Source organism: Anguilla anguilla, chromosome 9, assembly GCF_013347855.1.
Source record: "Anguilla anguilla isolate fAngAng1 chromosome 9, fAngAng1.pri, whole genome shotgun sequence".
In the NCBI taxonomy this organism is placed as follows: Eukaryota; Metazoa; Chordata; class Actinopteri; order Anguilliformes; family Anguillidae; genus Anguilla; species Anguilla anguilla.
In genome coordinates this window covers 28789168-28808594 of record NC_049209.1, presented here as the reverse complement: position 1 = coordinate 28808594, position 19427 = coordinate 28789168, and the positions used below count along the sequence as shown (strand labels likewise).

The 19427-nt window shown below is 40.0% G+C and overlaps 2 protein-coding genes across 6 annotated transcripts in view; one reads left to right on the top strand and one right to left on the bottom strand.

Moving 5' to 3' along the window:
- The window catches only part of LOC118236630 (chromodomain-helicase-DNA-binding protein 3-like), a 41778-nt gene extending 29596 nt beyond the window's left edge, over positions 1-12182 (top strand). For 3 of the 4 annotated variants that reach the window (XM_035435150.1, XM_035435148.1, XM_035435149.1), the window contains exon 40: positions 1197-5892. In XM_035435150.1, coding sequence (XP_035291041.1) covers positions 1197-1402 — 206 coding nt within the window. In that variant the 3' untranslated portion in view covers positions 1403-5892. Of the gene's footprint in view, positions 1-1196; positions 5893-7698 lie in introns of those variants that run through there. The other variant, XM_035435151.1, reaches the window with a different exon arrangement.
- Positions 12183-13573: 1391 nt separating this feature from the next.
- Positions 13574-19427, bottom strand: LOC118236631 (diamine acetyltransferase 2-like). Of its 2 annotated transcripts, XM_035435153.1 has the most exons (7): positions 18772-19427; positions 17878-18684; positions 16919-16970; positions 16674-16757; positions 16280-16381; positions 16072-16112; positions 13574-14070 (listed from the first exon to the last, which is right to left on the bottom strand). In XM_035435153.1, exons 2-7 carry the CDS (start codon positions 17938-17940, stop codon positions 13891-13893), a joined length of 522 nt encoding a protein of 173 aa, XP_035291044.1. In that variant the 5' UTR covers positions 17941-18684; positions 18772-19427; the 3' UTR covers positions 13574-13890. The 2 variants fall into 2 exon arrangements, with proteins under 2 accessions (XP_035291044.1, XP_035291043.1); XM_035435152.1 differs by having other exon boundaries at positions 17878-19427.

Here is a 19427-nt window from a genome sequence, read left to right as displayed (position 1 = left end):
AGATTTAAAAGTACTGTGTTATAATTCATTTTTCAGTGAATATTTTACTGTGCGCTACTGTATACTGATTTATCAAAGGGAACAAGTCACACATTGGTACCACATTTGTACAGCATGTGTGGTCCCTATTGATTGAACACAGAAACAAGAAAATAATATTTTCACTTCTCAGTTCAATGAGAAACACCAAAATAGTTTTTTTTTCTGAAAGCCTGATCTCAGTTTTTGATCTTTCATGATTGTTGATGACATGTTTATTTGTGAGATGCTAAATATTTCCTATGGCAGGCTCTCAGAGAACATGGTTTGCAGTAAAATGCTAAAGTTAGTAAAGAGAGTTTTACACTATGTATCTAGAATAATATATGTCATGTTATGTTTGGGGGAAAAGTGAGCTATTGATATATAAATACTGTAAAATCTGCTCATGTTTTTCAAAAACTTTAAAAGTAATGTTTTTAGTTTTTGAAGGAGAATGCAACCATTTAAGTACAGTTATGTGTGTATGTGGCACAAACTGGTGCCTGATAAATGGACTGTGTGTATGTTTGTGTGTTTCCGTGTGCACATATGCATATGTGAGGGATGTGTGTATAAGAAGATCCCCTGTTTAACCAGTCCCTGTGGATTTTGGTTGGGAGGTAGTATGGAAATGTGGTTAAATGGCAAGTAGGCGAGGGGGGGGGGGGGTTGAGTTCGGGGGTTGATCCAGGGGTTGCATCCTGGGTTGTAACAGAGCATTTTTTGCCAGTCATGGAATTATAACGTCAATTCAGAGACTGCTCCCCTCCAGACTCCCAGGAGTGTTTTGCAACTAAAACGATCACTACTCTCAATCTAACACTGTCCTTTGACTGGTCAGTTTTCTTTCCCTAACATTGACCTTGTCTGAAATAATGACCATTTTTTCCTCACTGAAGTGATGCTCTCATTATATTTCTCCCTATTTACAGTTTTAGGGAGTTACAGTTTTTCTATATCTTGGCAAGTTTTTGTTCTTCTTTTTTTGGGGAAAAATACCTTTTGTCGCGAATTTTACCTTTAATCTTGGCAGTTTTCCTGCGGCTCTTGTGAGGAAACGATGCCACATATCTCGATCGCTTTTTTTGGGGGAACATTTTTCTTTTTCTCGTTTTTTTGGTCCTCCGTTCCCTTTTCCCAGTCTCTACAGTGTGCCGCTTGTCTGCCCCCCACAGAGGCTGGCACCTTCCTGAAGACCAAGGAGCACGACGTCCTGCAGCGCCAACGTGTGGTGGACCTGTGGAAGGACGGCAGGTCGGAAGGGGCCATCGGGCTGGAGCTGAGGATGCCCAAGTCTACGGTGCACAGCATCATCGTCAAGTACCGCCTCAGCAACACCGTGGAAAACCTGCCCCGCAACGGGAGACCCAAGAAACCCTAAGATATGGAGATGGAGACAAAGAGAGGGGGAGAGAGAGAGGAAGGGAGGGAAGAGAGGGCTGGTGTGAGAGAGCACAGGAGTAGGGAGTCCCAGAAACCTCTTTTACATGGATAGTGAGAGGGAGGGAGGGCCGATGTGAAAGGGAAAAAGGGGAAAAAAGAACTGGGAGAGAAAGAGGTGATAGAGGAAGAGACAGAAGGAGAGTAAGAGCCCTCTGGATGGACGTATTTGGTCTCTTCACTGATCCACATCTTCACCCAAATGCAGCTCTGCTCTTCTTCACCGAGGACCACCCCATTCCCCTCCTCTTTCTCCCCCCTATCTCAAATAACACCCACAGAGTGAAAGAACGGGACAGTGGGACATAAATATCTTTTTCTCTTTTTTGCTCAAGAATGATAAAAACAAAAATGGTTTGCAATCACTCAGATGGAGAACACCTAAGGCATGAAGACAGCAGGATGATCTTGCTGGATCTCCAAGCACCTGAAATGTGCCCGTCCTTTACCAAAGCTTTACATCCTCAGAATTTCCTCAAACAAACACAAACAACAGAAACTCTTCCTGACTTCAGGACCATGCTAAGGAATCTCTGGATGACCCAGTTACACGGAAGCTCAGGAATCAGGGATTTAACATTTAAGACTGACCCTGCTGACCCTTTCATCACATCTTTTCCCCTTGTTGGAAATGCTTATTCATACCTGTCCCTGGAAGGATCAAAAAGCTCTCATAGTCTGGAGAGGCATGCTGGGAGTCGGGAGCTTTGAGTCGGGAGAAGACTTGTGATATCTAGAAGGAAAGGATTAAGAGGAAACAGATTTTCTCCTGCTTCTGCAAAAGAGCCAATCAAACTGTTTGATAAAAAACAAAAACATCTCTGTCCCTGGGCCACTTAGGTGGGTCTGCGGGGGGCAGGAGGGTTGTCTGGGGTGGAAAGGATGACTCCGTCTGTCAGACCTCACTTTCCTTGTTAGATTACAGCCAGACACTCGGGAACATGATGAGAGAGTTTATGCCGAAGGAATGAAAGTTCAGATAAAAAAGTCATCAGCCAAAATGGATGTTTTCAAGAGCAGTTTTGTTCAGTGCAGCCAATGGCTGCTGTGCTCTCTGAGATTCAACATGTCAAATCTTGAGTCTGGAGTTTAAAGATGAAATGGATCCTCTCAACCAACTCATAACTCATGGTTATGGGAACAGTCATTTAATTTGTTAATGGTTGTTTTAATGTGGACTGTGTAGTTTTTACTTAGTAACATTCTAAAATATTTTTAGAATTGAAAACTCAGCATTCTTGTCTCAGCCACTGTTGCAATCTTGATCTGAACCAGGCTTAACACCCACACACTCACACGTGCGCATGCACACACACACACACACACACTCACACTCACGTGCGCACACACGCACTCACGCACACACACACACACACACTCACACTCACGTGCGCACACACGCACTCACGCACACACACACAAACACACGTGCATGCACACACACACACATGCACACACACTCACACACACACAAACAGAGGGAACATTGGTCAGATCATACAAGTACAATAACTCCCATTAGTGCTTCCCTACAGGAAGTTGTGTCTTACACTGTGTCTGCGCAGTGTGTATGTGTATTTATGTAAACTGTAGTATGTCATTCACTATTTTATACAATATGCAACATTTTCACAAGCAAGAAGTAGAATTCCTGCGCTAAACCTTTATGGAAAACCCTTTGAAAAGAGATATATACACACAGTATATGTTTTACCAAAGAAACTGTGGCAAAACTCTGTTCACATTGCCCTCGATATACCTGGTGGTATGCACACTTTTCTGTAGGACTCTGTTACATCAAGCCAAGTTACCCAAATGCTGTAGCCATCAGGGTATAACCAGTCAATGTCATATGACTGTAATCTTGTTTATTTTCCTAGTGTTTGAAGCAAGCATGAGACAATGGGGTTTATCCTAATATGATTCTACATTTTGAAGTCTGAACATTCGTTGGGTATCCTTGCCAATCGGAACGTGTTAGAGACACATGAGCTATGAGTGATGTGTATATAGGGGTTGGTGGGAACCATGTGTATGTATGTTTATTAAAGTGCTGTGACTCTTCAGTTAATGCATATGAATGCATATAACAGTTTTTATAAATGCTATATAACTCCCATCCATAGTAAAGTATTACTAAAATGTTGTCGCTGGGAAGTAAATAGCAGAAGAACAAACAACAGTACTGTATTTAGAAGTATGACAAGGAAGAATTTGTGGATCGGATTAAAACCTTCTTGTGAAACAACAGCATTAGACATTGTGAAGCTTATTCTCAAATGGAATCATCTGTTCTAGTAACTTGGTGAGACTGAAGTATGTCTTGGAATTTGTGGTAGCTACATACAGAAAATGAAAAGGAGCAACCCTGAGCCTGAACCCTGAACCCTGAACAGTCATACTGTTCTGGAACTGTTCATTTAGTATGTTTTTAATCTACTACTACTACTCAGAGTATCAGGACCTATTGAGCATGGGTGGGGAGATGTCCATCATGAATTATGCTGATGTATGAATCTGTCTTGACAGGCTGATACACTGTATGACCAAAAGTATTTTGACACCCCTTGGTCTTGGGCTGATTTCATGGTTTGGGCTAGGCCCCTTAATTCCAGTGAAGGAAAATCTTAATGCAGTGAAATTCTAGGCGATTCTGTGCTTCCAAATTTGTGGCAATAGTTTGGGGAAGGCCCTTCCCTTTTTCTGCATGACAATGCCCCTGGGCACCCAGTGAGGTCCAAATAGAGATGGTTTTGTCAAGATCGGTGTGGAGGAACTTGTCTGGCCAACTGCGAGCCAGGCCTAATTGCCTGATCAGTGCCCGACCTCAGTAATGCTCTTCTGGCTGAATGGAAGTCAATCCCTGCAGCAATGCACCAACATCTAGTATAAAGCCTTCTCAGAAGAGTGGAGGTTGTTATAGCAGCAAAGGGTGGACCAACTCCATATTAATTCCCATAATTTTTGGATGAGATTTTGGATGTCAGGTGTCCACTTACTTTTGACGATGTTGTCCAGTTCCAACCAGTTTCCCCTTGCCTACTTGATGTAATGGAGCCTTAGTGTATGAGGACCACTTGTGCTGCTTAGGGCTGTTGGAATTTATCACTTGTTTTCCTGGTGTTTCACTAAGACTCATCAAGATGTATTTAAAATGGCCCCATTATTTATGTGGTCAAATTTGTGTTTGCTAGGACTATGAAAGACAAGTTAAAGTGTTTTGTAGGGTGGAAACAAGCTGGATTTGGAGGATTGTCGATCACTCTACTGCAGAAGTCTGCAACCCTAGTCCTGGAGATCATCAGGATCTTCTGTTTTTCTGTTGTTACTCAGTTGGTGAATTCAATTATAGCAACTGATTGCACAGTTAACTTACCTCACTTGGTTTCTTGGGTCTGAACAAGTTGCTGATTTTAATGTGAAAACAAAAACTGGCTGACCCTGCCACTCTCCAGGACAAGGGTTGCAGAGTCAGACTATTGCACATCTCAGAATCTGCCAGTCAAAGTAGTGGATTGGTATCTCTGTAATCACGACTGACAAACTCATGTTCAGGGTACAAGAATTCAGCACAAACCCTTGGTTGCCCCTTTTGTTGGAACGTCCCTGAATTTGAATTGTGTGAAAAGGGCGGCCCTCTTGTGACACCCATTCCTTGTCTACCTTGCTATCATACAGTATCTATAAATCTGAATTTGTGTGTTGATTTTCACATATTATCAGATCTATTGAATTTAGGATCATATCCATGCATACATAAATGAGGCCCCTTGTGAATGACTAGATGTCATAGTTTATTATGGTACAATGTACTGTTTTGTTGTTAGAATATTGCTTGTCATTTGAAATAGACCAAAGGCTCAATCATTTCTGATGAGTTTCTGTATTCCAACAAAAGCCAAAAGTATATTAGACACCAAGCAATAATAACTAAATGATGATACTAGTCAAATGCCTGTAATGTTAAAACAAAAATATCAGAATCAATAACAATGTGTAATCTGTGACTTTGAACCAGTCTCTTGGTTTTCAATTCATACTGTATCTGTCCACAAAAGCTGCTGCAGTTTTTATGTCATCTTGGTGTCACATACCTCAGTGTCTATAATGCTGATATGACCTGATACACAATCATGCACTGCCATTTAGATTTTAACATGTATTCTATTGTGACCCACAAGTCCATCTCAACTCCAGTTGGCACAGCCATTTGATTTGGCTGATGTTGGAGCACCTGTATGTGTGTTGTGCACCCATCTGTGAACACTGCCCCAGTCTCTGTACTATATGAGTCTCCGTGTCCTCCCCAACAGCATTCAAAAAACTTAACAGTTTATTTTTTACATTATTATTTTTTCCTATATGTTATTATTAATGTATAATGTAAGCTTGCACATTAAAGGAAGTATCACGGCTGTTCCACAGCACACATCATTGGTATCATTCCTGCTGTCTTTATTCTTGGGAGTTGCTTTTGTTGATGTTGTTATGAGGTAAAAACAACAATTACAATGAGCACCATAATTCATTGGACAGCGATACATTTTTTGTTATTTTGGTTCTGTACTCTAGCACTTTGAGTTTTAAAGGATACAATGACAATGAAGTTGAAGTGCAGACTGTCAGCTTTCATTTGAGGGTATTTTCATCCATATCGGACGAACCGTTTAGAAATGATAGCACCTTTTGTACATGGTCCCCCCATTTTAAGGTACTACAAGTATTTGTTGAATTGGCTTCACAGATGTGTTTCGTTAGGCAGGTGTATTCATTTGTGTCGTTAGTGAATGCAGAAGAGAGCTGTTGATGTCTAGTCTTGATTCTAGACTTTGCAATTGCCTTTGGAGATTGTTATTGGGGTGTGACAACATGAGGAAGACAGCAGTGTCGATGCAAATTAAGCTGGCTGTCATAAGGCTCAGAAATGAAAATCAATTAATCAGGAGCATTGCAAAAACCCTGGGCATGCCCAAGTCAACAGTTTGGTTCATCATTAACAAGAAAAAAACAACTGGTGAACTCAATTATGTCAAAAGACCCGGTAGACCGAGGAAGACCACTGTAGTGGATGACCGGAGAATACTCTCTATGGTGAAGAAAACCCCCCTGACAACAACCCAACAGATCAAAAACACTCTCCTAAATGCAGGTGTAGATGTGTCAAAGTCTACCATACGTAGAAGTCTACACCAGCAGGACTACAGAGGGTACACTACAAGATGCAAACCACTGATAAGCCTGAAGAACAGAAAGGCGAGATTACAGTTAGCTAAAAAGCACCTAAAAGAGCCCCAAGAGTTTTGGAACAAAGTCTTGTGGACAGATGAGACAAAGATTAATATGTACCAGAGTGATGGAAAGAGTGTGGAGAAAAAAAGGAAATGCCCATGATCCAAAGCATACCACCTCATCCGTGAAACATGGTGGAGGGGGTGTTATGACTTGGGTCTGTATGGCTGCCAGTGGAACGGGCTCACTTGTCTTCATCGATGATGTGGCTGCAGACGGAAGTAGAACAATGAATTCTGAAGTCTACAGAAATATTTTATCTGCTCAGATAAAACCAAATGCCTCCAAACTCATTGGACGGCACTTCATCATGCAACAAGACAATGACCCAAAAAATACTTATAGATCAACGAAGGGCCAAAAAGTGGAAAATCCTTGACTGGCCGAGTCAATCACCGGATCTGAATCCAATTGAACATGCATTTTACATGCTGAAAAGGAGACTGAAGGCGAAAAGTCCCCGAAACAAGCAGGAACTGAAGATGGCTGCAGTACAGGCCTGGCAGAGCATCACCAGGGGAGATACCCAGTGTCTGGTGATGTCTATGCATTGCAGACTTCAAGCAGTCATTGCATGCAAAGGATATGCTACCACATATTAAAAATGATTACTTTATTCTACATTATGTTAAACTGTCCAATATTTTTTGATGCCCGAAAATGGGGGGACTATGTACAAAATGTTCTATAATTTCTAAACGGTTCAACCGATATGTATGAAAATACCCTCAAATTAAAGCTGACAGTCTGCACTTCAACTCCATTGTCATTGTATCCTTTCAAACTCAAAGTGCTAGAGTACAGAACCAAAATAACAAAAAATGTATCACTGTCCAATGAATTATGGTGCTCACTGTAGTTTGGATTTGATCGCATTCCAATATTGAGATTTAGTCTGCCATTCTGCGTGTTATTCTGTCTCTCTTATTGTGTCACTCTCTCTTGCAGTGCTGAATGGTACCCCCATGGGGATGAAGAAGGAGAGGGAGGGAGAATTTCTGCTGGAAAGGAGGGAGCAGCGGAGTGGGGAGGTGATCTGCATCGATGACTGAGTCCAGTTCCCTGACACAAACCCTCGTTCACACACGCAAAGACGCACACACACAAACACACACGCACACACACACAACCTGCCGCCACCGTCGTTGTCACGTGATGCACTCCTGACGTGCAGTACAGGAAGAAAGCCTCTTCACTGAGGTACTGTAGATCTTGGCAGCAGCAGGAAGGCCTCAGCTTTAAACAAAACCCGGGTCTCCCTGGAGCAGCCCAGCCCTGGTACTCAAATCAAGCAGAGATCTCAGTGTAGGCTCCACACAAACAAGAGGATCGATCACTGTCCTTGCATAAACAAAGCTAGCAGCCTAGTTGGTTTGCTTCACCACTCACAACATTTGGGGGAAGATGCACCAGTCAGAAACACCCCCATATACACAGTAATATGTTAAAAAATGGTTTACATAAATAATGTCAGCATGCATTGATGTAGTCCTTCAAAACTTGGTTTCATTCTTAATTCTGACATGAAGTCTTTCACTGTTTCATAGTTAATCCTAAATACAATCTTGCAACCAATGGTACACTCTGGTACTCCCACCCCCTCCCCACCAGACCTTAACTGGATTGGAAGTAAAATCTCTTATATTTAGGTTTATAGGAGTTCTCTATTTAATGGTACATGTAAAAAAAAATATTTAAAAAAACAGAACCATTCCTGGACTTGCCTATACCTGTAAAATATTTTGTATCGTTAACTGTTTCCCTAAACAGCTACAAAAAACTCAGTAAATGTACATTTCCTGGATCACAAACGCACACATTCACCTTTTGAGTACACTGCTTCAATATTGCACGGGTAGTGTACCTTATTCCCACTCCTGGCACCCCTAAAATTCCACAACAGATGTTTCATCAGCTGGTGCAAGCCAGGAAACTAGCCCTCCCAAAACAAATACAATTTGGGATTGTATCCTTTTAAGACTGATTTTTTCTAGCGTGCTGCTTGCTTTTGAGAAACACATTAGGACATGTTTCTGTTCAGATTCTCTGCATGCTGGAAGTAAAGAGCAACTTTTGTGAAAAAACAATAAATACGATACATATTTGCATTCTGTAGGAACTGGCCATTAATGATCACTGCCTTTTTCCATATCCTAAGACCCGACAATTAATTTTGGAGTCTGTGGTCTTAATATCAAGAACCACATATTCTACTATGCTGAAATTGCATAGGGACATTCAATAAAAATAAAATAAAAATATGAAAATATTTTCACTGCAACATGTTTTTGCCATCCAATACTCTTGTATTATGTCAGAAAAGAAAAATACTTCAACTGTTTTCTGCTGGGTCTCAGGGGGATATGTGATTAGGCAAGGAGTGTTATGGGTGGGTGGAGTGGATCCAGAACCTTGTTTTCCAGATTCTGGGTACACGTGCATCTGTGCAACATTTCAAGGCTTGACTGTTCTTCCCTCAGACGCAAGTCATTGCAGACAAGCACAACCCACTTTACACTAGTGCTACTCAAAAAATAGTAAAAGGGGGGTGATCAAAATTCTCCAGCAAATTTGCCCTTTAAATGAGCTATGATTGCTATTAAGGTTGGGATAGCCGTTGAGGTTTTCTGTCCCCCTGCTGAGAGGACTTCAAATGCCTTCTCCTATTTCTGAGGCTGCTCAACGATACCATCTTGTGGCAGTGGGGAGATTACCTGCCTACACTGGCCTGTTGGCGCTGGTTATTTTTCAACAGCAGGCTGCACCGTAGCCAGCCGTGGAAACAAGGTATCGCTTTATAGAGGACACACCCACATGGTCAACACTGAAGACACCTTCCTCTCATCCCTCCTCGCTGCAGTTCTCTTCTGAAGCATGTACAATAAATCGCTTGTGAGCTTCGCTGGGGAAATATGTTGTGTATACACCTGTGCATCCTTCATTAAGTACTGGTGTTTTTTTGTTTTTTTTTTTGTCCTGAGGCTCCCTAAAGATTCATCCTTAGTTCCTGTAAAGATTTCATGTTTGGTTTAAGGTTTGTGACAGAGTTGCTCTGGTCTGATTTATGATGTGCGTACTGGTACCTCCAAGTCATTTCAGTCAAGTGGAATCATTTTTTACTGTAGGCCAGTATATGTGCACAATAGTCTAGAACAGGGGTCTGCATCTGTGATTCTGGTCTGAAGGTTTTTGTTTTTACTCAGCACTCAATGAATGCAACTGATTTTAGTTAACTCACCTCATTTGGTTTCATGGGTCTGAATTGGTTTCTGATTTTAAAAGTGAAGACAAGAAAACCAGCAGAGCCTGTGCCCCTCCAGAATTAGGGTTGAAGACCCTGGACTAGAAAATACATGGATGTATGAAAATTAGGGCTGTCAAAGCTTACGTGTTTATTTAAAATGTTCTATCTTTTCATGCAATCAATACCCCTTAATTCAGATTCAAACCAAGCATGCATTTTGTGTATGTTGTCAGTGTTTCCACAGGAAGATATCTACAGAGTTTCTGTGGGACATTTTAGAGGCATTTATAAAGTGAATTGCTTTGCATTTCCTTATAATACTTTTGAGCTTCTTTGCAAAAATGTTGAGTTCCCTTGATGCATGCACGTTTAACTATAGTAGAGCATCATGCCAATGCTCAACACCTGACATGGGTACAATTTCAACAAAAGGCAGCTGAAATAGATGCTTTGGTCAAGGGGACTTTCTCAAAGGAAAGAGTATTCCAGCTTGGAGGAACTAACCCTACCCTGGTGACATTTTAATGGTATATTATTAACAGTAAAAATAGCTTTTATTCTGCACAACTTATATGGCTTGATGTTTGCCCCTTATTATTACATACCATATGCCGCAAATATTAAACAAGAAAGTGGGAAATTATTCCACTATTTCTTTATTCCTAAAATGTAGCATACATCAAGAAAGATGATATTCCCCAATTCCATTAATTATTTTTCAACTTTTCTTTGTTATATTTATTCAATGAATTGCATAAAAATGAGGACAAACAAACTTTAAAATTCTTTGCATGTTCACCTGTTCTAAAAATAACTCCCACGTCCAGTCTGGAGGTTACTTCCCTTGAACTACACTTCTTTTTGTTTTATTTGTCATATTTAAATTGAATGCTCACTAATATGGGTTTAACTTGAGGAAATCTTTTTAATAAAATCAAATACATTTAATCACAGCAAACTGCCATTAACTGGTCAATTGTTTTTCATTGTTTGACAGCCCTAATGAAAATACAGTGACACACAAGAGGAACAGTGCACACTAGCTGGAGGCAGCGAATTGGTTTGATTCAAAATGTTTTTCATTTGGAGGTTCAACCCCTGTGGCAGGCACTGTGCTTGTCATTAAAAACTGTGGTATCCTGGTTCTGGGCAGTTCAAAAAAACTCTGCAGTTTTACTTCAAATGCTGCTTTAGAACACTCTGACATTTGCTTTAAGACACTGTTGGTTTTTTGAAAAATCCTCTATTGTTCTTTACCCTCCAACCGTCCGTTTTCTAAAAAGCTCATTCCACCACACTGCTTCTTCACCCCCTGGACCTTCTCTTTAATGTCATCAGCGTAGATTATTAATCATTTAAGATTTCTATGACATTCTTTGCTTATTTAAGCCTGGTTTACTGTGCTTTCTTGTGTTTTCTATATTTTTATTACAACGATTGCACTTATTGCTGACGCTGTTGACTTTGTCCTTGTTAGTTAAAAAAGAAATTTCGGCCAAAACATAATAGTTAAACAATAGTAATATAATTGGCATGGATTTATTACTATTACTCCAAGTAAATTAACAATTCACTTTAATACATTTTCTCTTTGGGGCTTGTGAGTCAATATCTTGGAGAGTTAGATGGTATTTTCCCCATTGCTACCAAACAGTGATCAACTGTACACTCCATGCTAGAAGCATCTACTGCAAATTTATTTTTAGATTAAATCTGTTTCTGTGTTGGGGCATGTACATTTATCCATTGGAAAGATTGTGACAATAATGTAATTAAGGGTGAATGAGTATAAATGTCAGTTTGATTTTAAACCCGATGCCAGTATTTCATAGTGGAATGTACTAAATCCTTGATTCCCTATGAGAATTATACTCAACCAAGATGGTATTGATGAATAAGGACTTAACTTCCATTTTGCTCACAAAGCATGTAAAAGCTATCATTTCAAGTTAACTGTCTGAAATAATTTGGCAGCACTTTCCATGTTTTACGAACCCCACACTAGATTACTTTGTCAAATGAAGCACTTTTTAAAAAATGTTCTCAATTGTGTCCTCTTCCCTCTTCATTTTTTATTTCTTGATATCAGTCACTGTGAGCGTTGTGGTGTAGAACAATCAAGTGGCAGTGAAACGTCTATAATGAGTCTCTTTTTCTGTTTGTAATAAAATCAAGATAAATGAACAAATCGCTGTGATGGCTGTGTTGTCTGTACACAGATGACAATAAGAAAGTGTATTTCCCATTGTTTTTTAAGAATTAAAGCAAGCATTGTATTGTGCAGTGTAGGTGTCAATTCCATTTGATTCCAGCCAATTCAGGAAATTAACTAAAACGAAGTACATTAATGAAAAATACTCAAAGCATAATAATAGCCATTTTTCAACTCATAAATGGAATTGCAATTCCTTTCCTAAATGATTCCATTGAAATGTTGACTGCTACAATGCAGTGCACTGGCAGTTGATTTCAAAAGTAAAGCACAATTTTGGCACTGTAGGCAATGACAAAAACGCAAAGACAATTTTCATTGCAGTCAGTTGGCAATTTGACCACTAGGTGCCACTTGTGATATCACAGACCTTTCAGACCTTTACAGGTCAGGGTAAACATTTTCTATTTGAAAGTCCACATTGACAAACTTTATGGTACATACAATTCAGTTCTGAAACCCAGAAGTGTTTCAGTGGCAATGAGTAGGGAGTGGGGCTTGTTACCATAAGGTTGCATGTTTGACTCCTAGCTGGGACTTCATTGTTGTACTTAACCTGAATTGCTTCAGTATACATACAGCTGTGTAAACGGACACTATATAAAAGATGGGGAAAATGGTAGTTTTGTAAGCCACACCTGATAAGAGTGTTGGCAAATTGCCAGTAATATAATGTACTTACACCGAGTAAGTGACCTGCAGTGTTGTTTTTGTCAAAGAAAATGACAAATTATTGTCAACGACCTGTTTTTTGATGACGAAGATGACGTGACAAAAATGCCTTTATAGGACGACAACGGTGACTAATTCATTTCGCATTTAAAATGACGAAAATATGACGAGATGGAAATAAAATAAAACGAAAACGACCAAGACAGAATGAGCGTTTCGCCTAGAAATACAATAGGCTATATTAGAAGAACTGTGTTGATACCATCTATGTTTGATACATTTCACCGATGAAACTCCTGCCGGCTGCCCTAACTCTAGGGGGGCGTGGCAAATTGTTTGATTTGTGTTGATCCAATAATAAGCATGCATTATAAGGTGCAGAAAACCAACTAGTCAATGCTGGTGGCAAAAACAACACTAGTGGCCTGACACTGAAGAGTGAGTTTTCTTGCTTGTGTGCTCAGCCGATTCAAATTAGAGTGGCTAACTTCAAATCAAACAAACAATTAACCTGCAGGTGGTACAAGGTCTTGTAGATATCCATTTGACCTCTGCAGAACGTGTTTGCCATGGTTGGTCTCTACAAATAGTGATATGAAAACTATACACCACCTTTAAATTCAGTGCATGTAGATATTAAGACATAACCCTCATTTAGACATCACTAACCATGTGTGACAAATAACACACAAATCTAATGCCGAAGTAAAATCTTTTATCAAAGCTAAGAGAGTATTACTTTTTCACATTACTGTAGATCAGGGCTGCCCAACCGGTTCCTGGAGATATATCGTCTAGCAAGTTTTCACTCCAACCAAACCACAGTCATTGAGCTGCTGATTAGTATAATCAGGTGTGCCTAATTATGGTTGAAACGAAAACCTACAGGATGGCAAATCTCCAGGAACAGAGATAATATGCTGTAGATAATATGAACACTTAAAAGTATAAACTGAATCACTGAGCCTTTTGTGATGAAAGGAATCGAGGTGGGCACAGGGGGGCTTAAAAGTTAATTTCTGGGTGCTTCTTTCGCCAGTTTGTCAAGCGCTTCCCCATCAAAGCGGAGGAAGTGCCAGCCCTCAGTGGCGGTCAAGTCCTGGGCCCCCTTGGTGAAGTAGAAGTCCAGGGACGGAGTGTTCCAGTCCAGCGCTGACAGCTGCAGCCGCACGCACTGCTGTTCCTTAGCCGCCTGAACAAACACATGAGCTCCGTTATACGGCACATATTTCCTCCTAGAATCCTGATAAGGCTGAGGTACAAGGTACAGCGTAGCAGTGCAGTGTAATGGTTGAGAAACTGGGCCAGCAACTCAGATGTTGTTGGTTTCATTCCCAGGTGGGACTACTTTTGACCGTTGCACTTAACCCAAATTGCTTCAGTAAAATATACAGCCACACAATATATGGATCGTATGCAAACATTAAGCCGTTCAGTGCTCAGGGGGGGTTTTCACGAAACAGGATTACCGTTAGCTGGATAACTGCGCTGATAAAAAGAGCTGCTTCGGCTTATAATCTCAGTCCATGTTCCAGATGTTGGAAGGTTCCTGGTTATCATAACCATTACCTAACCATTACACTACGTTGCCACCCCACATACATTCTGATTCTACACAGGCCATGCAGTAAACCAAGTGTCAAACAGGTCCTCAAGGCTCACAGGGTCAACTGCAGTGTGTTTAGTGGGAGTTTAAACTTCAGGTTTAAACCTGTAGACCACAGAATTGCATTACAACTGGAACAGCTATCCAAATTTGTGATAAGGATTAGCTGTATCAGTTATAATGGAGTTATGTGGCTTAGAGATTTGAACCTGAGGTTTAAACTCCAGCAAGGCACATTGCAACCAACCTACAGTGTCAGCAGGTGTTTATGGTTTCCTTTCCATTTGCAGCCAGTTTAGGCCTTGGAAACATGGTGTGTGTTATTGCCTTAAAAAAAACTACTTACACTTCTAGTCAAAAAAATGGGCCAAGCATATGCAGTAGATACTACAAGCATTGTTTCTCCTGATTAATTTTCCTGTTGAACTCAATGGAAAAAAATATTCAGGAGAAACAATGCTTGTAGTATCTACTGCAATCTGGCAGCAGCACGGTGGTTTGAGGCTCATTTGATACCTTGGACCCTTGATGACTTAAAGCCATTTAGCCAACAAATGTGTTCCATACTGTATCAGCATAATTTACAGCTGAATCTAGTCCCACCCCCCAATTCACATAGAGATCCATTCAAATGCAAAGAGTTTTTGTATCGCTTGTAGGACAACCTGAAAATAAGATATCCAGACTCTGATGATGTTGATAGGTCACAGACATCAGGAAATCATGGCATGCAAATGATATGCAACCATATACAAAACATGACTCTTGTCTGACGTGTTAATTTGTCTACTGTATAAGTGAATTTCCCTGTTTCTAGCTTTTCCCCAAACAGTTCACTGCAGCAAAAGTAAACGAGCAAATGGTGGCACAGGAGGTCTCAGGAGTACATTTGTTTAATTCTTGCTAATTTTCTGACCAATGATTTGTTGTTAAGACTATTAAAAGCTTAATTTTTTGCCATTTTTTTTGCCCAGGAATGTACATGCCGAAAAAGCCCCCCCCCCAGAATTTAAATACATATGGGGTCTTTAGTAGTTTTCAGAGCATAGTAACATTCTTGAAGTTCTGACAACACAACAAACAAGCTGGTTAAATGTACAGAATCACAACATATTGTACCAAAAGCTTGACAAAGATAGTTAATGGTATGCTCATTAAAGATGGGAAATTGGTTCAAAATATGGAATTTATGAGTAAATCAGCCAATACTCATGAAAACCTGGATTTATATACATTTTCTTTACATTTTTAATGTACAGCAGGCTACTTGCAAGGTGTGTGCTACAGAGCCAATCATATGTCTTATGATGATATACATGTATGTGCATATGCGTGCGTGGTATCACCCCAGCAGATGTACAAATATGTATACGTACAGAGTACAATCATTTTTTCAAAATAGCTCTCTAGATGCGCATTTATTTATTCATTCACTGTGTTGTCTGCTATTAAAAAAAGAACTATTTGTGCTACATCGTATGCTACTTTTTATTCATTTCTGACTATATGAGACAACATATTTTTATTTATTTGAAAAACAGTCGATACCCCTGCAGTAAACAGTAAAACGGCAAAAGAGATACACACCACAGCCACGTTGCTTAGTAGCGCCTTTCCAATACCTTTCCCTGCAGACACAGAAGAGAGATGAACGTGAGCTTCCAAAAGTACTCGAAATTACCTGTGCGCTCCAAGACACACCTTTACTTCATAAGTAATCTGAGCAGTGGGCACATGAAGACACAAGCATTCTTTCATCCTTTTAAAGCATCAACACATGCACGCACACACTTACCTCTGAATTCTGGCATGACATAAATGTCCTCCAAATACACTGATCGTCCTTTCCATGTGCTGTACGTGTAAAAGTATAAGGCATATCCCACCGTTGTATGTCCTGAACAAAAACAAAAGCATTACTTGATCATTGCGTTACTGCAATCCCAGGGATCTCTTTCAGAATCTAAATGGCAATTTCACTGACAGGCTTTACTTTACATACTGCCTTTAAATGATTTTCAGAAGTAAAGGACGTGCTCTGTGCACAAAAAATACATCTTCCAATTTTTAAAATAATTTAGTGGCCTTCCAGAGAAATTGAGAACCACTGTAAATGTCTTGTTGTACATCAATAATTAAATACTTTCTTTGTTAGAATATAACTTTAAAAAAATACAATTTAAAAAAACCTTCTTTGCTCTTGTGTTCCTCAGAAACCTCTGCAACAAAGCAGTGAAAGAAGGGGACTGCTGAAAACCCATCTTGCTCCAGCTCTGAAAGGAGACAAATGGAGTCATGGAATCATTAGATGGTTCTATTCCCTGATACTCCACCCAGGGAACTCAATAATCCAAGCCAAATCAGTCATTAGGTTTCATATCAATCAATCATTCAACATTTCCCTTCAAAACAGTTCACCTTCTTCATATTGTACCTTTATGTGAAATTTTCACCTGGTCTGGCATTTTCTCATATACAGCCAACTCCTGTGACAATAAATAATGCAAGTTTAGAAATCCTTCAAATAAATCTAAAGCAGCATAAATCAACTACACCATACCTGTTAATAAATTCTTGGTTCAATATAGAACTCTTATTTATACAGAATTCATTTTAAAATAATTTGTAAAGTATTATTAATTATTTATATTTATGATAGTTTGTCCTTTCAATACGAATGCAATAGTACACACTTCTCTGCTTCTCTGAAACCCTACTGAAACGAGTTACTCGCATAACGCATTCATTTCTCTAGTAGCCTACTTGCAACTCGCATTGTAGCCAGGGAGAAATTGTGGATGGTCGTAATGATACCTAAAAGTCAAAGAAATAGACTACAGGGTTGCAAACTGTTGTCAACTGAGTTGTGAGATTTCCCATTTGATGAAACGGCCTCGTTATTTATTTAATTTTAACCTTTATTTAATAAAAGAAAAACATTGAACCTTTTGCAACATTTCAAATTTATTGATGGGAAAATTGTAAGGATTTCAGTGAATCCACAAAAATACTCAAAGAAAATCGTGCAGATAGAACAGAGATACGACTTCGATATTTGGGAAATCAGGTTTGCTGTTTTAAAAAAAAATCTTTTGAGTAGAGTTGTGATGTAACCTAAATGCACCCAGAAAACCTCAACTGCGTGCAACCCAAGAGACCCGGTGTCGATACGAAAAATAACTAATTCGGTTCAATTAACCTTATTCGTTTATCACAATATGAAATTCCGCATGGTAAAAAAAAAAAAAGTAGTCACATTGAACAGAATACCTAAATGGTCAATGCAAGAAGACGCAACTAAACGTTTAGTCTAATGTTTCTTCTTTTCGTTTGTACATAGGCTACGTTGAGAGAAAGCATTTTCGCCTTTTCAATTCTGTGTGGCTCGCTCACCATAATCATTCTAGACACAGCTTTGCAATCTTCTGGTTTGGCAGCACGAACTGCAAAATCCATCTTCAAATTCCAGCTTATCACAGCAGGAAGCACTAGAGTTTACAAGCTAGCGATTTTAACCGATAAGTAGCACCGAGGGCACACTAGCAGTACAGCCTTTTTTCCCTTTTTTGCAGCAGCTAGCACTCGAACTACTTCACACCTGCCGCAACCATCCTTCTTCTTTGGTTTTTATTGGCGGTATGTAAACTTAAATTAGTGCATTACCGCCACCTACTGTAGGCCTATGCATTACTATCTGGTTTAGTTCTATATATAAATAATATATAAAACAACAGCCCAACCCTCCCATATCTGACTCGCGATTCTTTATTTCCCTATATCCCTGACGTCTGACTCCCTCCAAATCCTTTCGCTAAAATTCCCTGTATTTCGTCCCCCTTCACATCCGTTATTCCCAAAACCTCCACCACCATTTTGATCCTCTCTGATTTCGTTTCTATTTCACTAGCACAATTGATCACCATCGCTATAAATGCTAAGAACCTTCTTCTATCCATATGCATCATTTCTCCGTTACATCTCACTTGATCTTTTCCTTCTGTTGCAGTTCTATTCTGTTCCTTCCTCACAGCTCCCGTCTCTGCCCTCACTCTCTTCGTTGCTTCTGCATGTTATTTTATTCTGCACTCTTGTTCTTTCCACCTCGCTTTCCATCTTCCTTCTTTTGCACTGCTTTGCTCCCGCCTCATGATTTCCCACACAGTGAAAACATATTGCCTGGTCTTTAGACATTGTGCAATCCTCATCCGAACATCCATCTTTCCCACACCTTCTACAAACTGCTGCCACGTGTCCATAATCCTGACACCAGTAACACCTCAGTGGAACCCTTTCATATGCCCTCACCCTGTAACTAGCATAGTCTAAATAAATCCTCAACGGTAGTTCGCCTTCAAATTCTAACAATATTGAGCCACTTTCCTGTTCTTTACCCTACCGATAACTTTTCATTCGCCTCGCCCCGAATACTCCCCCCACCTCCAAGAAACAGTCAGCATCTACTGATACCGGGACCCCACTGATCACCCCTTTCCGCAGCGCTCTTTTCCTCATTAAAAAAGACAACTTTTGTCGAACCAAATATTTTAGATTTAAGCGCTTTATCCCTCAATCTTTTTGACGGGCACTCAATTATTATAATTCCCCCCCTGGTTACCCTCACTGCCCAAACTTTCCCAACCTCCTTCTTCACTAATCTCCTTATTTCATGGACGTCATTAAAAACGCCATTTGCTTCCCATCCAGACCCGGGCTTAACATCCACCTTCATCCCTACTTTAACCTTATTTTCATTTTCTATTCCTTTTTTATTTCCACCTTATACCACTTCACATTCCATTTCGACCTCCAACAAGGAGCGACCGAGTCGCCTGCAACTCTTAAAAATGACCGTTCTAGCAAACTTCTACAGCAAGTACAGAAACTCTCGTCTGCGCGACTTCCTAGCGCGCCACTTCGCCATAACTATCCTCATGCCTGAGCCA